The sequence below is a fragment of the Ictalurus punctatus genome, chromosome 6 (assembly GCF_001660625.3).
Source record: "Ictalurus punctatus breed USDA103 chromosome 6, Coco_2.0, whole genome shotgun sequence".
Classification (NCBI taxonomy): Eukaryota; Metazoa; Chordata; class Actinopteri; order Siluriformes; family Ictaluridae; genus Ictalurus; species Ictalurus punctatus.
In genome coordinates, this window is record NC_030421.2 from 21,966,124 (window position 1) to 21,986,644 (window position 20,521).

The 20,521-nt window shown below is 39.4% G+C and overlaps 1 protein-coding gene across 8 annotated transcripts in view; it reads left to right on the forward strand.

Annotated features, from left to right (window-relative positions):
* The window catches only part of dgkh (diacylglycerol kinase, eta), a 64,943-nt gene that overhangs the window by 36,248 nt on the left and 8,174 nt on the right, over nucleotides 1-20,521 (forward strand). For all 8 annotated transcript variants that reach the window (XR_008396578.1, XR_008396579.1, XM_017470524.3 and 5 more), the window contains 21 exons: nucleotides 1,379-1,485; nucleotides 1,787-1,912; nucleotides 2,279-2,381; nucleotides 8,458-8,620; nucleotides 8,758-8,866; nucleotides 8,963-9,102; nucleotides 10,530-10,611; nucleotides 11,621-11,712; nucleotides 11,818-11,917; nucleotides 13,275-13,572; nucleotides 13,796-13,927; nucleotides 15,313-15,447; nucleotides 15,584-15,701; nucleotides 17,822-17,932; nucleotides 18,023-18,119; nucleotides 18,374-18,481; nucleotides 19,036-19,149; nucleotides 19,251-19,385; nucleotides 19,480-19,746; nucleotides 19,881-19,973; nucleotides 20,084-20,203. Coding sequence is in view for 6 of the 8 variants with exons in the window: in XM_017470524.3 (XP_017326013.1) it covers nucleotides 1,379-1,485; nucleotides 1,787-1,912; nucleotides 2,279-2,381; nucleotides 8,458-8,620; nucleotides 8,758-8,866; nucleotides 8,963-9,102; nucleotides 10,530-10,611; nucleotides 11,621-11,712; nucleotides 11,818-11,917; nucleotides 13,275-13,572; nucleotides 13,796-13,927; nucleotides 15,313-15,447; nucleotides 15,584-15,701; nucleotides 17,822-17,932; nucleotides 18,023-18,119; nucleotides 18,374-18,481; nucleotides 19,036-19,149; nucleotides 19,251-19,385; nucleotides 19,480-19,746; nucleotides 19,881-19,973; nucleotides 20,084-20,203 (2,750 nt within the window). In the remaining 2 variants the exon portion in view is untranslated. The remainder of the gene's footprint in view (nucleotides 1-1,378; nucleotides 1,486-1,786; nucleotides 1,913-2,278; nucleotides 2,382-8,457; nucleotides 8,621-8,757; nucleotides 8,867-8,962; nucleotides 9,103-10,529; nucleotides 10,612-11,620; nucleotides 11,713-11,817; nucleotides 11,918-13,274; nucleotides 13,573-13,795; nucleotides 13,928-15,312; nucleotides 15,448-15,583; nucleotides 15,702-17,821; nucleotides 17,933-18,022; nucleotides 18,120-18,373; nucleotides 18,482-19,035; nucleotides 19,150-19,250; nucleotides 19,386-19,479; nucleotides 19,747-19,880; nucleotides 19,974-20,083; nucleotides 20,204-20,521) is intronic.

The following is a 20,521-nucleotide window of genomic DNA, read 5'->3' on the forward strand; positions in this document are numbered from 1 at the left end:
GTTCACTTTGTGTGCATTGGCTGAAGCAGGAAAATTGTTGTTAAAAGATTGCATCAATCAATCAGCCACTTATTTTGTAATGTGGACCCAGCCAGATGAACGTTTTTAATCTGATTAAACCTGCAATGCAGGAAATCAGTTGCCAGCCATTAGCTTATTGCTCCTCACCCACACAAGTGGCGTGGGCAGTGGAACAGAGTGTGCAGATGTGTGCGAGTGCATGTATGGAAGTTGATCTGCTGGCTCAGTTTACTCTTATCGGGCCATATTCAGGGTTGGCAATTTAAGTTAAAAAAATAAAGTTCGAGGTTCAAGATTAAGTCATCAACTTCAGTTTAAAAGGCAGTATTTAAACGGTAATATATTGTTCAAGTCCTTATTTATATCTTCTGGGTGGTCCATTCAAATGATTAAAATTACCCACAGGCAGTTGGTGCCAATAAGATTTTTGGCAGTATGTTGGGTGACTGATAAAGCAATTTTCCTCTTAGGGCTTGATACGCTAAGCTGTTTACGCCCATTTAAAGGCACAAATCAAGCCTAAACCTGCAAATTAAGCCTCACGTTCTGTACATGTCAACACGCAAAGTGCATTTCTCATCATATATATGCATTTTATGAGGGAGAATTCTATTGAGGGTGAATTCTGCACAAAAACAGGCTGGAAAATGGGAATTGTAACTGATTTCATATTCCTTTTAATGTAATAAACGTGATGGTGGCCAGTTTTCCATGTGATTTTGTCCACCTCCCAGAACCAGTTGTTTTTATTTATGATGAAATGTGTAGTAACAAAAGAGTATTGTAGCATGTTGGTGAAAGAACTACAGTATATTTAGGCAAGTCATGCAGATCCGCCAGCCCTGGTAAAAGGACATGCCTCAGGAACACATAGAGGACATCAGTTTTTTCAAATCTAAGAGGTTTAACATATTAAATACACTATTTTTGTGACAGTCAACCCCAAGAAACAAGGAATACACTTTAACTTCACACATTTACACAGCTATCTTTTCATTACAAATAATTAGTTATAAAATGGCATAGTAGCCATGTGAATGCTCTCCATACAATTTTCTGTTTTTTTTTTTTTTTTTTTACCTTTATTGTAATTTAATACAAACTTCCTTTATTACCACATTATCTTTGTAACTGAACTGCACTGACCTGACATACAGTATGTGGACCTTACCTGAAATTGATTTTCATTCAGTTTAGGCCATTCTCATCTATGCATTATTAGGATTTGGTTATTGGTTATTCTCATTCATTAAAGTCTTTGAAAAGACTTTACAGAAAGACTGAATTGCACTACCACAGTGAAACTGCAGGCTTTCTGCTGAAGGGACTCATAATTGTTTATCTTCTTTCTTTGCAGTATGTAAATTTAAAGCTCACAAAAGGTGTGCCGTCAGGGCCACTAACAACTGTAAATGGACCACGCTGGCATCTATTGGGAGAGACATCATTGAGGATGAGGATGGGGTGAGTGTCATCTGAAGGCTTGAAATCATGCCTTTTTTCACATGCCTAGTCTAGATAGAAAAGTCAGAACGGCAGAAGAAGAGGAAATACAGTTGTATGAAGAATATACGCAGCCGGAGTAAATGCACGAAAAACAGCAAGAAGGAGAGGGTAGATCATTGAATTATGAAGGAAGTGAGCAGTTTCCTTAACATCAGAAGCTCAGAAAAGCCAGGAGAGATACAACAGTACTGGAAACATAGTCGGACGAAAGCAACATTAATCCACCTAATATAACAAAATATCTGATTCCGTTCCATAGATTGCAATGCCGCATCAGTGGCTTGAGGGCAACCTTCCAGTCAGTGCCAAGTGTGCTGTGTGTGACAAAACGTGCGGTAGCGTGCTGCGCTTGCAAGACTGGCGCTGTCTATGGTGCAAAGCTATGGTAAGGTCTTAATATTCTTAAAATGACGATGAAACTGCAAATGTATGGTTTCAGTTTATAGCAAGCGTCTTGAATCGTATTTACAAAAGGCCAGTGTGGCTGTAGGGAGCCACACCTGATTTCACTTTTTTAATCAGTTCACCTTAGTCTTCAATCAATGATCAAGTGTGCCTCCAATCTGGCTGTAATGAAAGCCTGCAGCCACACCAGCCCTTTGCAGATAAGATTGAAGACCCCGGTTTAAAGCATTAAAGTTGGCGGGACACAGAATTGTTCTTTATTAGTTGATTGAGCCTTCTGAGCATATGGAAAAAGGATAGTGGGGATAGTGTTCCTGAAACTCAGAATGTGTTTCTGCTTTAACAGGTACACACAGCCTGTATGGACCTCTACCCTCGCAAGTGTCCTCTTGGCCAGTGCAAAGTGTCCATCATCCCTCCTACTGCCCTCAACAGTATTGACTCTGACGGTAAGCCTCTTAATGATGATGATTCTGTGTCATACCCAAAGTTTTCTTTCTCACTTCTACAATTTCAAGACTTTTTGTCCAGCTCTCGAATACAGATCAGTTTATTCTTTAATGTATTTTGAATGACATTGAGGATAAATAAATGACATTCATCAAGGTCATCTCAGTCTTCTTCCCGGTTTCTGGAGGTCTGATTGACAGTAATCGCAGAAGACTGCGCATTGATGGACTCTGATTGAGTATGCTTGTGCATTTGTGTGTGTTTTGTTGGAGTAGACGGAGCTCATTTGGTTTCCCTGTAACAGCAGAAAGAATAATACCTCTTTCCTTGGCCTTCTGACCTGTTGTGATTAGATCAGGGATGTGGAGGATGTGTTCTCTCGGTCATCTAAGACACAGTGTGTTGTGATATCCCTTTACATTGTTTCCATTCTCTCCTCAAGCGAGTGGCCTCGTGCCCATGCCACATGGAAAGGCAGTTCTCCTGCAAGCAAACTGTCTTCTGTGTATGTAAACATAATAGCCTGTGATAGGCCATGAGCTCGGCAAATTCAAGATGAAAGCAAACAGTAGATTTTCCCCTTGTCGCTCTTTCTTTTTCCCTCTCCCGCTCCTTGATGCATCACTAACCTGATGCGGAGGCTTCATCCCTGGACTGTTTACTCAACCAGCCATCTTAGTGTATTTGCTACTAGGGGTGTGTTTTCCAGGAAATTGCATGGTGATGGTTAAATAAAATTCTATTTGGAAAAGTAGTAGTGTGAAGGTCTATTAATAGAGCTGCAGGTTGGGAGGTTACCTTTTGGCGTTTCTGTGCGTATGTGTATGTGTGTGTGTGTGTCTTGATCTTTGAAGACAGCCTCTATTGATTAGGCCTCAAAGATCATGAGGTGGGAGCTTCCTCTTTTTTTATTGATTTGTTTTTATTTTTTTTATTGATTGATTGATTTAACTTTATTGTCCACCAATGTGGAAATTCTTCTTTGGCTTCTCATAAAATAAAAAATAAACACAATTATACATATACACAATACACAAGTTATACACATATACAATATATCAATCTAAAAATTATTCTCAAAAGAAGTTGCTTACCCTTAATTTAATATTCTAATTGCCACTGGTATAAAGGAATATTTATTCACATTTCTAAGATATTTTGGGACCTTCTTCCAGTTAGAAATTCTTAAGTTAAGTGGGTGTGTGGAGTTAAATATTATTGTTATCATTATCATTATTATTATTATTATTATTATTATTATTATTATTATTATTATTATTATTGGAGGAGTGTATATCAGAACGAAATGTTAGTTTGCAGCCAAACACAAATGCAGTAGACAAATGCAATGCAATTTGCCTTTCCTAAAGAAAATACACTGCAAGGAATGCAAGGAAAGATAACACGAAGACCAAAAGGGGAAAAAAGATGGAGAAAGAAGAAGAATGAGAGTGAGAAACTGGGAGAAAATAAGACCAAAAGAAAGCGAAATATCAGAAAGAGTAAGTGAGAGAAAGAAAGCTAGAAGGGAAACCGTGGGAGGAAAAGAAATGAAGACAGGAAAAAAGTAATGAGAATGAGAGAGGTATGAGACAAGCAGAAGGAAGGAGAAAACAAAAGGAATGAAAGACTCATAGGATAAGAGGAAGGGAAATATATTAAAAGAGAGAAAAGAAAGAGTGAAAGAATGAAAGAGGTGCCACCCTTCACAATGAGAACCTCACAGTAGGCGATTGTAAAAGGCGTTTGGATTGTAACATGCCTTCAGAGTTGAGGAGACCCCGAGTAGGAATTCCGAGTTGAAGGGGTTGCTTTGCCTTCATTGACATACAGTACAATTCTGAGGAGCGAGTGTGTGTATGTGTGGATAAAGAAGGAGCTTTCCCAGTACTTTCAATCCTTCACATGCACAGGATATCCTCCTCAGAGCTAAATGAGTAGTGGGTAGTAGAGTAGCATTTGGCACGTGTACGAGCTTCGTGACTGAACAGCTGAAAGAGCGAGGAAAAAGCAAGAGAAAGAGACAGCGAGAGGCAGAAGGAAGAAGTGGGGAGAAACAAGAAAGGAAAGAAGAATAAGAGGATGATGAGAGGGATAAAACACACATGTGCAATGTATGACATCCACACATTAGACTCTCATGCACACGGAGATGTTGATGTAAATTAGGCACGTGACGTCTCTTATAAATATGGTTGGTTATTGCCTGCGTAGGCCGATGTGTTTCCACAGTGCGCAATGCACATGCTGCCAGCACGTGACCCGCTCCACTCTAAAACTGTCTGATGCTGTGGGGAAGCTCACTTAGCCCTGCTGTCTCACACACAGACACATGGGGGAGACCTGAATATCCTATAAAACATCCATTTAAAGATCAATGCACCACAAAGTGATACTAATAGACAGAAGAATTGAAAACCTCAGGATTGTTTCAGTTTACTTTCAGTTACATTCCAAAAAAATTTTCATTGTTGATTGGTTTATTTCTTTGCTCCTGTGCTTTGTACAATGTCTCCGACGTGCACCGATTTGACACTTTATTATATTGTTTAGATTCAGGCTTGACATTTTAAAATGACCCATTAGCGCAACTAAGTAGGCGTCTGACTGCTAGAGGTGGAAAAAAACATTTGGTTTACTTTACTTAAAGGTAGTGTTCATGGAGCTACATGACACTTACATAAATCCTTAATGACAGCTGACACAAACATACACAGTAGAAATGGCTTATTCCGGTTAGACAGAAAGATATCTCCTTCCATATTATTGTTATTATCATAAGACTTGCATTCGAATATCATGAACACCATGTTAGAACTGACTTTCAAGCTCAGGTGGAAAGTTAAATAAAGGTCACTGCATTGTCTCCTGAACTAACATTAACATGAATATCTGATTTATAATACCAGCCGTTTGGCTGACCCTTAAGTAAAGTGTGTTCCTTATTACTGCTTACAAGACTTTTATGACTATTTATGACAATGTCAGGACACTGTAAAGACAGAGGTATTTATATATATATTTTTTCCCTTGCCGTAAATCAGAATGAGTTTGTTTTTGATCTTGGACATGGAACAGGATCACCGTTATGCTGCTCTGACATATCAGAGGTACATTGAGCACCGAGTCCGCTGTCATAACATTCTGAATTAAAATATGAGATTCAACCTGGAAAATGTCATAAAACATGCATGGACACTTATTGGAATAAGCCTTTATAAATATATATGTGTATTTTAATTTTGAATACCATATACAGTTGAACACTGTCAACATTACCGAAATCCATTTTGCGATGAGCCATGTCCGTAAATAGTCATGTCAAGTCAGGTGGGTTTTTGTTGTCATTCTTCTATATAGCTTGTATTCATTGCAACAGAAAGTCATTTCTCCAGGACCATGGTGCAACACATAACGGTATGAAAGACTACAAAAAGGCAAATGCACAGCAGTAGGAGATGAGTGCAGGACATATACATATATAAATATACAGTACAGAACAATAAATACACAGAATATGGGCTGTGAACTGTAATCTATTGGTAGGGTAGCAGCAATACGTTTCGCATTCTATAAAGTGTCTGATGCAGCTTTGTAAAGTGGTTCAGTGGTTTTTTGTTATACTGGGTTAGGTGTTTGACAAGCCCAGGTGAGTGTTGGGAGGCTGCAGGATGTTGAGTAATCTTACTGCCTCAGGGAAGAAGCTGTTGAGAAGTCTGCTGATGGCGGCACAGACGCTCCTGTATTTTCTGCCAGATGGCAGGAGGGTGAAGAGTCCATGGGATGGATGAGAGGGCTCGTCCACAATACTGGTGGCTTTGCAGATGCAGTGGTTTTCTACGAGTTTACACAAGAAGGACAACAATCCCTACTTTGTTTGCCTGGTTGTAGTGCCCTTTTCAGCTTTGTTGTGGTATCACAGCAAAACAACACATTTTCTATTGTATTTTACTGTTAAAAAAAAAGACACACACACAGGGTATCATATAAAAATGGAGAGAAACTTGTATCGTATTTTATATTTATATATATATATATATATATATATATATATATATATATATATATATATATATACACACACACAGTATCTCACAAAAGTGAGTACACCCCTCACATTTTTGTAAATATTTGATTATATCTTTTCATATGACAACACTGAAGAAATGACACTTCGCTACAATGTAAAGTAGTGAGTGTACAGCTTGTGTAACAGTGTAAATTTGCTGTCCTCTCAAAATAACTCAACACACAGCCATTAATGTCTAAGCCACTGGCAACAAACGTGAGTACACCCCTAAGTGAAAATGTCCAAATTGGGCCCAAAGTGTCAATATTTTGTGTGGCCACCATTATTTTCCAGCACTGCCTTAACCCTCTTGGGCATGGAGTTCACCAGAGCTTCACAGGTTGCCACTGGAGTCCTCTTCCACTCCTCCATGACGACATCACGGAGCTGGTGGATGTTAGAGACCTTGTGCTCCTCCACCTTCCGTTTGAGGATGCCCCACAGATGCTCAATAGGGTTTAGGTCTGGAGACATGCTTGGCCAGTCCATCACCTTCACCCTCAGCTTCTTTAGCAAGGCAGTGGTCATCTTGGAGGTGTGTTTGGGGTCGTTATCATGCAGGAATACTGCCCTGCGGCCCAGTCTCCGAAGGGAGGGGAGCATGCTCTGCTTCAGTATGTCACAGTACATGTTGGCATTCATGGATCCCTCAATGAACTGTAGCTCCCCAGTGCCGGCAGCACTCATGCAGCCCCAGACCATGACACTCCCACCACCATGCTTGACTGTAGGCAAGACACACTTGTCTTTGTACTCCTCACCTGGTTGCTGCCACACATGCTTGACACCATCTGAACCAAATAAGTTTATCTTGGTCTCATCAGACCAGTGGACATGGTTCCAGTAATCCATGTCCTTAGTCTGCTTGTCTTCAGCAGACTGTTTGCGGGCTTTCTTGTGCATCATCTTTAGAAGAGGCTTCCTTCTGGGACGACAGCCATGCAGACCAATTTGATGCAGTGTGTGGCATATGGTCTGAGCACCGACAGGCTGACCCCCCCCCCCCCCCCCCCCCCACCCCTTCAAACTCTGCAGCAATGCTGGCAGCACTCTTACGTCTATTTCCCAAAGACAACCTCTGGAGATGACGCTGAGCACGTGCACTCAGCTTCTTTGGTCGAACATGGCGAGGCCTGTTCTGAGTGGAACCTGTCCTGTTAAACCACTGTATGGTCTTGGCCACTGTGCTGCAGCTCAGTGTCAGGGTCTTGGAATTCTTCTTATAGCCTAGGCCATCTTTATGTAGAGCAACAATTCTTTTTGTCAGATCCTCAGAGAGTTCTTTGCCATGTGGTGCCATGTTGAACTTCCAGTGACCAGTATAAGGGAGTGTGAGAGTGATGACACCAAACAAGTCACGTGACACCGGCGAGGGAAAATGGCTAATTGGGCCCAATTTGGACATTTCACTTAAGGGTGTACTCACTTTTGTTGCCAGTGGTTTAGACATTAATGGCTGTGTGTCGAGTTATTTTGAGGGGACAGCAAATTTACACTGTTACACAAGCTGTACACTCACTACTTTACATTGTAGCAAAGTGTCATTTCTTCAGTGTTGTCATATGAAAAGATATAATCAAATATTTACAAAAATGTGAGGGGTGTACTCACTTTTGTGAGATACCGTGTGTGTGTGTATATATATATATATATATATATATATATATATATATATATATATATATATATATATATATATATATATATATATATATATACACACACACACACACACACACACAAATTTTTTTTTTGAAGGTTTATACCAGTCACATTGTTTTCATTTCCTCCCACAGCCCTCCAAACATTAGCCCTCAGTGGAAGGGAACGCATACCCTTACTGCAAATCAGTGTGACTTTTCTTGTTTTAAATAGGTTGTTAGTCACTGGTCTTGTATAACTCTCACCATCCTCGAGGTTTAAAAGAATGCATAAAGATTTTCCTTCGGTGACTCATACTTGTGAAAGCATTTTACTAAGTGTATTTCTTTTCTGTTCCTGGACAGGCTTTTGGAAAGCCACTTGTCCTCCATCATGTGCCAGCCCACTTCTCGTTTTTGTTAATTCCAAAAGTGGAGACAACCAAGGAGTGAAATTTCTGCGCCGATTTAAACAGCTACTCAACCCCGCTCAGGTCTTTGACCTAATCAATGGTGGACCACATTTAGGGTGAGTGACGCTGAAACCTGTGGCTACAGGCAGCAAAATATGTCATTTTCCAGCTGTGTTGCCATGTTGAATAATACACTATTTTGGTATTATGCAAGCCATGAAGTTCTGAACATTGCTGTTGTGGTGCTTTTCAGGCTACGCTTATTTCAGAAGTTTGATAACTTCCGAATCCTTGTCTGTGGCGGAGATGGCAGTGTCGGCTGGGTCCTGTCTGAAATTGATAAACTCAGTCTTCACAAACAGGTATGTCTCTGCACTTAGATACATTATTAATAAATGAAAAGAGGTGTGATGGGTTCTGTAAAAGAGACCACTGAAGATGTTTACTCTTATTTGCAGTGCCAGCTGGGTGTGTTGCCTCTGGGCACGGGAAACGATCTGGCACGTGTGCTCGGCTGGGGGCCGTCGTGTGATGATGACACACAGCTCCCTCAGATACTGGAGAAACTGGAGCGAGCCAGCACTAAGATGCTGGATAGGTACAAACACCTCACTTCTATAGAGACAGCAAACTTAGAACACTTCCCGAAAAGTGCTCTGTGATGAAGATATACACTTTAATTTCATTCTTCTTGTTGAGTTGGCAGCAAATGCAAATTCTGACAATGCCACAGCCATTTGTGGTGGGAGCCAAGGGAGCAAAATTGGCTATACTCTCCAAGTGGGAGGGATGTGTACTCTCTTTCCAATGTCTATCACAATAATGCTAGCCAATCATGGGCATCTGTGAGCTCACGTATGAGGAGGAGGGCAGATAGTGTTTTTGTCTGAGAGCGTTATGCTGTCCTGTGATGCAGCATGATCAGCAGTTTGAAAAGATGTGGTTGGCTGGCTTCACTTGTCTCGGAGGAAGAAAATGGAAAAACAAAAAAGAAATTTCATTTATAGCAACAAGAATATTGTACAAACAGTCATATATGGGGCAGTGGTGGCTTGACGGTTAAGGTTCTGGGTTACTGATCGGAAGGTCGGGGGTTCAAGCAGAACTGCCACGCTGCCACTGTTGGGCCCTTGAGCAAGGCCCTTAAACCTCTCTGCTCCAGGGGCGCTGTATCATGGCTGACCCTGCGTTCTAACCCCAGCTTCCTAACATGCTGGGATATGTGAAAAAAAGAATTTCACTGTGCTGTAATGTCTATATGATCGATAAAAACTCATTATAAAATTATCACTATATGTCCTTTCTTATAATATATTCAAGATAGTAATAGTGAAAAAAAACAAAATGTTAAAAATAAGTTTGCAGTTATGAATGTGATAATAATTATAATCATCTAATTTGTAAATGATCAGAATTCCAATAAGATATTAGTTTGATCTAATAACATATTTTGACTGTCATACACTGCCTTCTTTAGACCTGATCACGGCATTTTTTTTTTATATCACAGATCTCTATTGTAAGTAGCTGAGGTTATATATATATATATATATATATATATATATATATATATATATATATATATATATATATTTCCATTATAACCTTTTACAATCAGGTGTATAAAATCATGAAATAGGACATAATGAGAACAGAATGGAAAACAATGCAATGGATTTCCCGGTAAAAGAGTCAAATAGTACATCGCTAAGAAAGCCTTTTAGCAAACCTTGCATAGCTTATTTGCTGTGTTTACCATGTTGTTCATTAACTGCCTTAACATAAAATAACGTCTTTATTGTTTAAGGTATTAAAGCCTGGATTACAACAATGTTTCTTTTTGACACACAGTACTTTTGACGTAGTTCAGGGTTATGTCCTAACAGATTCTTTATATTGCAAACCCAAATGAAATACTTGCAGTGCAAGTCAGATGAGCAAACAGGACGCTCAGCTGACTCAACATAGCATCTCTGTTATTCATGCATTTTTTTAGCATGCACCTGCTCTCTCTGCTTTTCACAGGTGGAGTATAATGACGTATGAGATTAAAATACCTCCCAAACACAGTGGTCCAGTCACACCTGAGGACACAGAGGACTGCCAGGTACCTGCACAACAACCCCAACACAAACGAACATCCACAAACAAATCTTATTTACGTTTAAATTGAGCAGCCATTTATTTGATCATTTACTGTGGATAGTGTTTCTCTACTCTGGAGCTCTGATTTATTATTGCTTTGAAACATGCAAATGTGAAAACCTGTTCAGGCTGATTTCATAACAAGGTCCATGGAGGATTGTCATTCAAATAAGCATGTCATGTCTGTTTTACGTATTTGCCTTAATGAATATGCAATGTTTGTACCTAAGTGTGCAAAATGCAATACCATTGTCAATGCAAATAAATTCATTTAGCAGCCGCAGTTTGATTTACTGAAACCTGGTAGTTACTTTGGGTACACTGATTGCATGCACAGATTTATATCACCGTAGAAAAGGTACTACATTTGTGTAAAACTCTTTGCTGAAGAGCAAAAGGATTCATGTTTAGTTTATCCAAATATATCACAGTATCTCAAAATGGTACAATTTCTAGAAATGATCATTTAATATTACCACGGTAATTGGTTTAATATCTATGATTAGCATCACTTTTACACCTGCGATGCCAACAGCATTTTTAGAGAGCCTACAAAAAGGTTTTCCTTATATTTGCCTTATAAATAGAACACACGCATACTCTACGTCTTTTGATTTTGTATTTACAGTTTGAACACCTTATAGTTGATGCACAGATTGACAGACTGTACAGTATTGTCCAGCTTACATTTCCAGGCCTTTCTTTTAGATTGGAATGTGCCGTTTATGAGAAATTAATACATAACAAAAAGCATCATTTATACGTTGCTTCTTCTCCTTAATTTGCATGTAACACTATAACACAATCACACGGTAATGAAATTATTCTTTGCAAACCACCCACAACACGCTCACTAAATGTGCTCGCAATTTGTTACATAGCACACACACAAATGATTTATTTTGGATGTTAGTAAATCAGACCCTGAGAGTCTTTATGAACCTAGCTGTAATGCTGCTATGTGGCTATAGTTTCAGATATCAGATTATGAGGATTCAGTTGCTGCTCATCTCACAAAGATCCTAAACTCAGATCAGAACTCTGTGGTCATATCCTCAGCAAAGTAAGTCAACCCATCCAGTACTGTCTGTACACATGCACGTCCTCTCTCGGCTGGCAGAACTAGAGAGAAAACAGTAAACTAACTATCCTCTCTTCTCACCATCAGGATCCTGTGTGAAACAGTGAAGGACTTTGTTGCCAAAGTTGGGAAGTCCTATGAAAAGGGCAGTGAGAACACAGAGGAAGCTGAAAGCATGTCAGTGAAGGTAAGTTTGTACTGCACCTTGCTTCTGTATGGGTATTGTGGAAGTATTCTACTCCTGCATTCACAAAGCAGCATTGTCTATGCAGGTTCACGACACAGAGCCATGATTCCTGCCACAGTGTCACGTAACACGATGGCTAACAACTTATAACTCAGTAGTAGGCTATGGCACAGTAAATCAATAAATCCAAATCATTGGCTCCAGTAAAATCCTTAAACCGATCCTACAGTACAGAATTTCTCTACGTTCTGAACTTCCTGTGGTTAGTTCCTATTCAAAATTCAACAGCGTTTGAATTAAAAAGAAAAACGGAAGTAGAACTTCTAAGTGCATTTTCAATTTTTTCTATGAATCATTCCAATTTTCAAATGCGTTTAAAGAAAAGACACATGGTTATACTCTACATATGTGTAAAGGTTACAGTAACCCATATGTTATGTGGCTACCGACGTGCCTTGTAAATCGTTTCTTCTAAAAAGTATTGATTTGGTTAAAAAATGAGTTCGATTAGTCATTGTAAAATCCTTGATATATGTACAGTATGTATACCTGTGGCCGCATCACAATAATTGAATTCTGTATTAATGCGGCAGGTTTTACACCAGTAATCATAATCATTTAAGCCATTGTTCTGGCTGTAGAATACTCAAATTTTTTCCTTTCCTTATGGTGTTTAGCAATCAAAGCTTAATGTTAACATATCGTGTTGGACGAACGTGTTATTTCAAGTGTAAATAATAATGATTTAAATTATTTATTGTACATTGGCGTTTATCATATTGTTTTGTCACCATTTTATAAAAGTAATAAGCCAATCAATGGCATGTGTTACAGTGCGTTACTCCCGCTCATGGCTTATTTCTTTATGAATAAAGACATAACAATACTTGAGAGATTTGTCACTTGCTTATGTGAATGCAGTTTTTTTACATTTTTTCATTTTTTTAATAAATATTTCCAGATAATGATTTTATGTTACAGTTCTAGAAACATTTGGACGCAAAACCATTTTCATGATGTTCATTTTCGTGTAAGCAGGAACGCTATGTGATCAATGTTGTCATAAATTTGTTACACAAGCAATAATTAACGCATGTTTTCTGAACTTTACAGGAATGTTAGTTTGAGAGTGTTACAGCTTAACCTGCTTCGAAACTGTTGAATACATACTGAAACTTCTCATTCTTTATTAGATTACTAGGGTTTTAGTGAATGGGTTTTTTTTTTTTTTTTTTTTTTGGACCCTGTCATTTCAAGCTTGTGTCAAATCTTATGTAATGGTATGTTTTGAAAATAAGACTGTGGGCCCTTTTTTTTTATTAAGCTGCACACCGACCCTTGTCTCCTCTCTGTGTAGTGTGCAGTCCTGAATGAGAAGCTGGATTCACTCCTGCAGACCCTGAACACAGAGGCTCAGGCGATGAGTCCTCCTTCTCTCACCACTCCCCCTATTGTAGAAGAGGAGCTGGAGGAAGAGGAGCTGGAGGAGGAGGATCTCAGTGAGGAGTCTCTGACAGAGCTGAAGGAGAAGATGGAGGAGAACATAACGGAGAAGGACTCTCCACACAAGCTTTTCAGGCCACGTGAGCAGCTCATGCTGCGTGCAAACAGCCTGAAGAAAGCGGTCAGACAGATCATCGAGCAGGCTGAGAAAAGTAATAATGACAGGCCAGAGATGATCAGAATGCTCTGATTAGAGATTACTAGTATCAACATTACCTTTGTAGCAAGCAGTAATGGACGTGTAGTATTTTTTCCTTTTGTGATTTGTACCATTATAGCATAGTGGATTTAACGTCTATGATTTGTACAGTTCATTAGGTGTAAATATTCACATTTACCAAGAACATAGTGAAGAGACCCGTTTCTGCTTCCTAGTGGTGGACGAACAGAATGCTCATACAGACGAACAGGACCTGCAGTCTCCTACAGACACCAAAAAGGACATGGAGGAGGAAAACAAGGACAATGAGAAGGATGAGGACACTAAAGAACTGGAGAGTCTGCCATGTGAGTTCAAACGGCACTCACGGAATACGTCTTTAAAATGTCAACAGCTGATGCGTGTATGATTGCATGTGGGATCAGAACGGGTAGTTAAATACAATGCATTCCATATCATAGTTAGTATTAAAAAGGCTCGTTGTAAAATTGTCTTTGATTTCTGAAAGATTGATGATGATGATGATGCCCTCTAGTGTTTCCAGCAGGGTATGAACATTATTATAATTAAGTTGTTCCCTTGTGTGATATCAAATTAAAAGCAAGAAATATGTGATGAACAGTAAGAAGAGTTTAATTTGGGTAACTGATTTTTTTTTCTTTCTGCTGTATGCACATAATCCGTTTGGTGTCTTTAATATGTACAGAATATGGTTTATCGTTGGCTCTGTAATGTTTTTTTAAAAATCATTTTTCATTACTTTTTACCCTAAACCTTTGATGGAGGGCTGTGTTCACAGGAGTGAAGCTTATACCTTTAGAGTGTGCATCTCAGAGCAAAATATTTGTTTATGTAAGGACCATGTGATTGTGTGCTAGACAGACCTACTTGTCCAGTATAATAATAAAAGGCTCCTGAAGACATTACATTGTCATTAGCTGCTAGTGGTAAGCTATTGTTAGCTTACAGTCATGGCCAAAAGTTTGCGATCATTCATTATTATATATATTAATGATATATATACACCTGTGATGGACTGGCACCCTGTCCAGGGTGTAGCCCGCCTTGTGCCCGATGCGTCCTGGGATAGGCTCCAGGTTCCCCCGCGACCCTGAAAAGGAGTAAGCGGTTGAAGATGGATGGATGGATGGATGGATGGATGGATATTTCACAATATATGATCACTTTACATATATTATATGTAAAGTGATCACAAACTTTTGGCCATGACTGTATGTGAACTTAATTTGAATATTTGACCTTTTATGAAAGATAATAATCTGATCAAAAATTATTGTGTTATGTAAAAAACAAAAGAAAAAAACAAAATCTGAAACATACTGTGATGAAGTGTCCATACAACTGTTTGTGGGTACCAACTTGATAATTCTACCTTCGCTCTTTCTCAGATATATTCACTTACAGTCAGTGGTCACTTTATAAGGTACATCTTCCTTGTAGCTATGCTCATTTATAATTTTATTAGGTACACCTTGTATACATAGGTGCAAATTGTAGGTTACCCCATCTCCTTGTAGCTTCCAGACCCCGCACCCCATCAATGCTGTCCTCCATCTTACGTTTCCATCCTAGTGTAGAATATGTACTTTGATATATTTGGCATCTTCTCGTTTATCATGCAATTGCAATCACAGAGAAAAGATTCTTCTGTGATTCTCCTGTGCTGTCTCTTCAGCTTTTGTTAACATGCCATGTTTCTTTGGCCCTATAGCAGCAAAGTCACCCTGTTCACCTACCGAGAGGCGTGTGAGTCGCAGCACACAGTCCTGTGGCTCTTTTTCCATTCCTCCCTTCACCACGAGTAAAGAGAACCTGCCTGTCCTCAACACTCGCATCATCTGTCCAGGTATGAGTGCACTGATACTAAATCATGATTCAGCAGGGAGTAAAGTATTTCATTATTTATTAAAAGACTCTAATACAGTCTTGTATTGAAGTATTTACATTTGCTAGTGAAACTTATCTGATCTGCTGGCTTTCAGGCTTGCGTGCAGGCCTTGCTGCCTCCATAGCTGGAAGCTCAATCATCAGCAAGATGTTACTTGCCAACATTGACCCGTTTGGAGCCACACCTTTCATTGACCCTGACACAGATTTATTGTGAGATCCTCTGACACACCTCTTCATTCACACACACGCGCACACACACACACACACACACACACACACACACACACACACACACACACACACACACACACTCTGTATCAACTTATATTTATACCTTAGAGTAAGAAGACGTCATGGACTTCCTGGTGTTTATACACACTCAGGTGAACTTTAAAAAATCAAATATGGACATGTTTCAGTTAGATTTTATTTATTTTTTATATTATTTTATTTATTTAACATATTTTATTTATAATTAGAGTTTATTTATGTGTTTATTTTTTATTTTCTTAGAATAAATTACATTCAAGTAAAGGTTAGATAGATTTCTCTCATATTTTCAAATATGTGAAAGTAAAGTAATTAACCACAAAGACATTTTTTCATAACCTCTTTTTCCATGTTCACAGAGGGTGCCGATAATTATGGAGCCAACTGTAAATGCTTATATACTATTACTTGTATACAGTCATGTGGAAAAAATGAGTACACCCCACGGAAATTGTTGTCTTTTTTTTTTACTTATTTGGACAAGCAAACATTTGATCATCTTTGAAACAGTTTCTATTAATAAAGTTGATATACTTTAACAAAACCACAAGGAAAATGAGCTTTTTCAATCATTTATTCAACAGAAATATCAATAGATGTGATATGCTTCTGTAGAAAAAGTTTGTACACCCTTGGCCTCAGAAACTAGTATTGCCCCCTGTTAGATTTCCATGTTTATGGGCCCAGAGGTCGATGGAAATCTAACACCCCCTTAAGGAGAAATAACTTCTTGTAGGTGTTTTGCATAATTGTCCACCAGGCTTGCTGCAATTTTTGACCACCTTCCATGCAATATTCTTTCAGCTGCAAGATGTTTGAGGATTTTCTTGCATGTACTGCCTGTTTCAATGGTATTCAAATTGACTAGGCCATTCCATAACCCTCCATTTCTTCTTTTTGAGCCATTCCTTGGTGGATTTGCTAGTGTGTTTACGATCATTATCCTGTTGAAAGATCCACTTTCAGTTCAAATTCAACTTTCAGATAGATGGCCTCACATTATCTTCATGCCCTCTTTGATATGATGCAGAATTCATAGTTGAATCAATGAATGTAAGTTGTCCAGTCCCTGTGGGAACAAAGCAACCCCAAAACCATAACATTTCCACCACCGTGTTTCACAGTTGGTATGAGGTGCTTCTTCTGAAAAGCTGTCTTTGGTCTGCGCCAAACATGTCTGCTGTTACGGTGGCCAAAAAACTCTTCAAATCTTTGATTCATCTGTCTGAAGCACATTATTCCAAAAGGCCTAGTCTTTGCCTATATGCTCATTGGCAAACTGTAGTCTTGCAAAGGTTTTTTCCTGGCACGCCTTCCATGCAGGTCAAATTTGTGCAATCTCTGTCTGATTGTAGAAGCATGCATTTGACACCAACAGCTGCAAGACTTACTAGCAGATCCTGTGATGAAATTTTGGGGTTCTTGGATAATTCTTTTTGCATCAGATAGTCTGTTCTTGGGCTGAATCTTCTGGGATGGCCAGTCCTGGACAAATTGGCAGTTGATTGAAATCTACGCCATTTGTAGATTTTTTTTCGTTCAGTGGAATGATGTATTTCAAATAATTTGGAGATCTTTTTAAATCCCCTGCCAGACTCATAGGCATCCACAACTTTTCTTTCTGAAGGCCTTACAGACCTCTTTAGATCTTGGCATGATGACACCACACACCTCAAAGGGAACACCAGACACTAGATATGAGATGTTTAAATAAGACAGGTTCCACCTGCACTCCCTAAGCAGGTTCTAATCACTGGCACCCAATCTTCAACACCTGATTCTAATTTTATGGATTTGAAGGTGTGATAAATATAGGATTGTACTTACTTTTTCCATAGGACTGATCTGTTTATTTGTTCATTGAAATTGTGAAAATTACTGCAAAATGTTAAGTGATATTGATAGCGTATAATTTTTATTAATAGGCACTGCTTCAAAGAGGATAAAATGTTTACTTGTCCAAATATGTCAAAAAACCCAACCTTATGGGGTGTACATATTTTTTCACATGACTGTACTTATATAATATTCATATTTATGCTTATATATAATACTTGTAGAGAGGGGTATATGGAGAAGTGTGTCATGAACAATTACTTTGGGATTGGCTTGGACGCCAAGATCTCACTGGAGTTTAACAACAAACGTGAAGAACATCCTGAGAAATGCCGGTCAGAACAACTTCTCTTCTCTGGCTATATTATATTAGTTATTAGATGATATGAATGTTTTTTGACCATCCCAGTGTTCCCCTGTGGTAGGAGTCGCACCAAAAATATGATGTGGTACGGAGTCTTAGGCACTAAGGAGCTACTGCAAAGAACCTACAAGAACTTGGAGCAAAAAGTGCAGTTAGAGGTAAGACAAGAAAGTACATACAATATTAATTAAATTACATTTTAATGCACCACATGTCAACGTTAACTAATGACTCTAATGGTTGTACTGTACTTTATAAACTTCATTTATGTCCCCCTCAGTGCACTGGTTTGGTTCTATATATAGATGTGAATCAGTAGGAAACAAACACTCACATCCATCCATGGCTTGCTGCTCATTTCCTCTCTAAAAAAAAGTCAGAGCACTTTATTTTTGTTTGATGGCTTTTGCAGTGTGATGGACAGTACATCCCGCTCCCCAGTCTCCAGGGAATTGCTGTGCTGAACATCCCCAGCTATGCAGGAGGAACCAACTTCTGGGGTGGGACCAAAGAAGATGATGTAAGTGTCCCTAATAATCCTTGATCTCTCTTCTTCCTGTATCTGGCTTTAGTTAAATCTTGACATTTGATTCTTCACTATGGCTCTTCCCTATGATTTTAGTCAACCTAATGTGAGGCTGTCATCCAAGCTAGCCCCGAACAGCTTACATCATTAAGAGGAGCGCTCTTTCTATGATCCGTTTAGTGTCATGTCTGTCTCTGTACCTGCACCCAGTCCAATGTGCAATCAAGTAACTACAATACCTATGACTCCCAAACAGTTACATGTCAGCATCTATTATGCGAGACTTTGCAAAGGTTTATGTAAAGTGTTCGAAGGTGTACTGAATGTGGTTATTTACATTCTCTGTGGTCAGATACAAGCTGACCATGTCCATATGCTTATAAGCAGTTCTTCAGGAAATTCAAGATGTAGGCAAGACATGATTTGTGAGCTTAAATCTAAACAAACATTATTCGATTCTTTCGATTCGATATAGCTTGCACAACATTACAGATGGAATGAATAAAAAGAATGATAGTACTCTGCTTTTTTTCTGCTTTTCCATACAGATATTCTGTGCTCCATCATTTGATGATAAAATCTTGGAGGTAGTGGCTGTGTTTGGGAGTATGCAAATGGCAGTGTCCAGAGTGATCAAGCTCCAGCACCACCGTATTGCACAGGTGAACGTTGCGTTATATAAAATGTAGCATACATATTTGTATTAATCCACCAGATTGTACTGAAATACTCATACTCTGTCAAACTCTTATCATTATCATAGTGCCGCACGGTGAAGATTACCATCTTGGGGGATGAAGGAATGCCTATTCAAGTGGATGGAGAAGCCTGGATCCAGCCTCCTGGAGTGATTAAGATCCAGCACAAGAATAGAGCCCAGATGCTGACCAGAGATAGGGTGAGTGTTAGTGTGCAGGTGCAAACTGGACACAACCCAAGTTCCAAGTGCAGCTGCTTGAAGTTGAACTCTCTGGGCATGTTGTTCCCTACAGGCATTTGAGAACACGCTAAAGTCTTGGGAGGACAAGTTGAAGTATGACAAGCCTCCACTGAGGCCACACCTGTACTCTCAGCACTCTGTTGATCTTGCCACTGAGGAAGAAGCCGCACTTGTCCAGATGTGTGCACGTGCAGCAGAGGAGCTAATCACCAGGATCTGTGAGGCAGCCAAGACAAATGGGCTCCTAGAACAAGAACTTGCTCATGCTGTAAATGCTGCATCTCACGCCATCAACAAAACTCACCCCAAGTTCCCTGAGGTGAGGTAGCCATCTCACATAATACACCGCTATTGAATTGTAATAAACCGTTGTTCATAATACATCCTATGCACATATGCTTTGCCTAAAATTTTGTTGTAATGTAATCTACTGTATGTGTATGTTTCCTTTAGAGTCTGACCAGGAACACAGCCATTGAGGTGACCAGCACAGTGAAGGCCCTGCACAATGAGACTGAGTCACTTCTAGTGGGACGAGTGTCATTGGTAAGGCAATTTTAAAAGTTCAGTGTTTGCATTTTAGTTTTGCTTGCTCGTTGTGGTCTATGACTGTGATTTTGGGTCCTGTTTTATGTTGTGGGATTGTGTCTGTACAGCAACTGGACCCTCCTGATGAGGAGTTATTGTCCAGTGCTTTGCAGTGTGTTGAGGTGGAGTTGGGCAAGCTGACTGAAATCCCGTGGCTTTACCACATTCTCCAGCCCAACGATGAGGAGGTGAGCCCAGCTTATTACTGTATATTTACAGCAAACTCTAGGCACATGATATGTAATAGTGTGTGACAGTTAAGATTCTATTATACACAGCCATCCAGCATACTTGTTACCAACATGCCCATTACCAGTATGCACATCAGCAGCATTCCCATCACCAACATGCCCACTGCTGTCATACCTAACGCTAACATATCTCTCACCAGTATACCCAACACACCCATCAGCAACTTGCACATCCCAACATGCCCACTGCTAACATACACAACACCAGTATATCCATCACCACTATGCTCAACACACCTATAGGAAACATCTTCA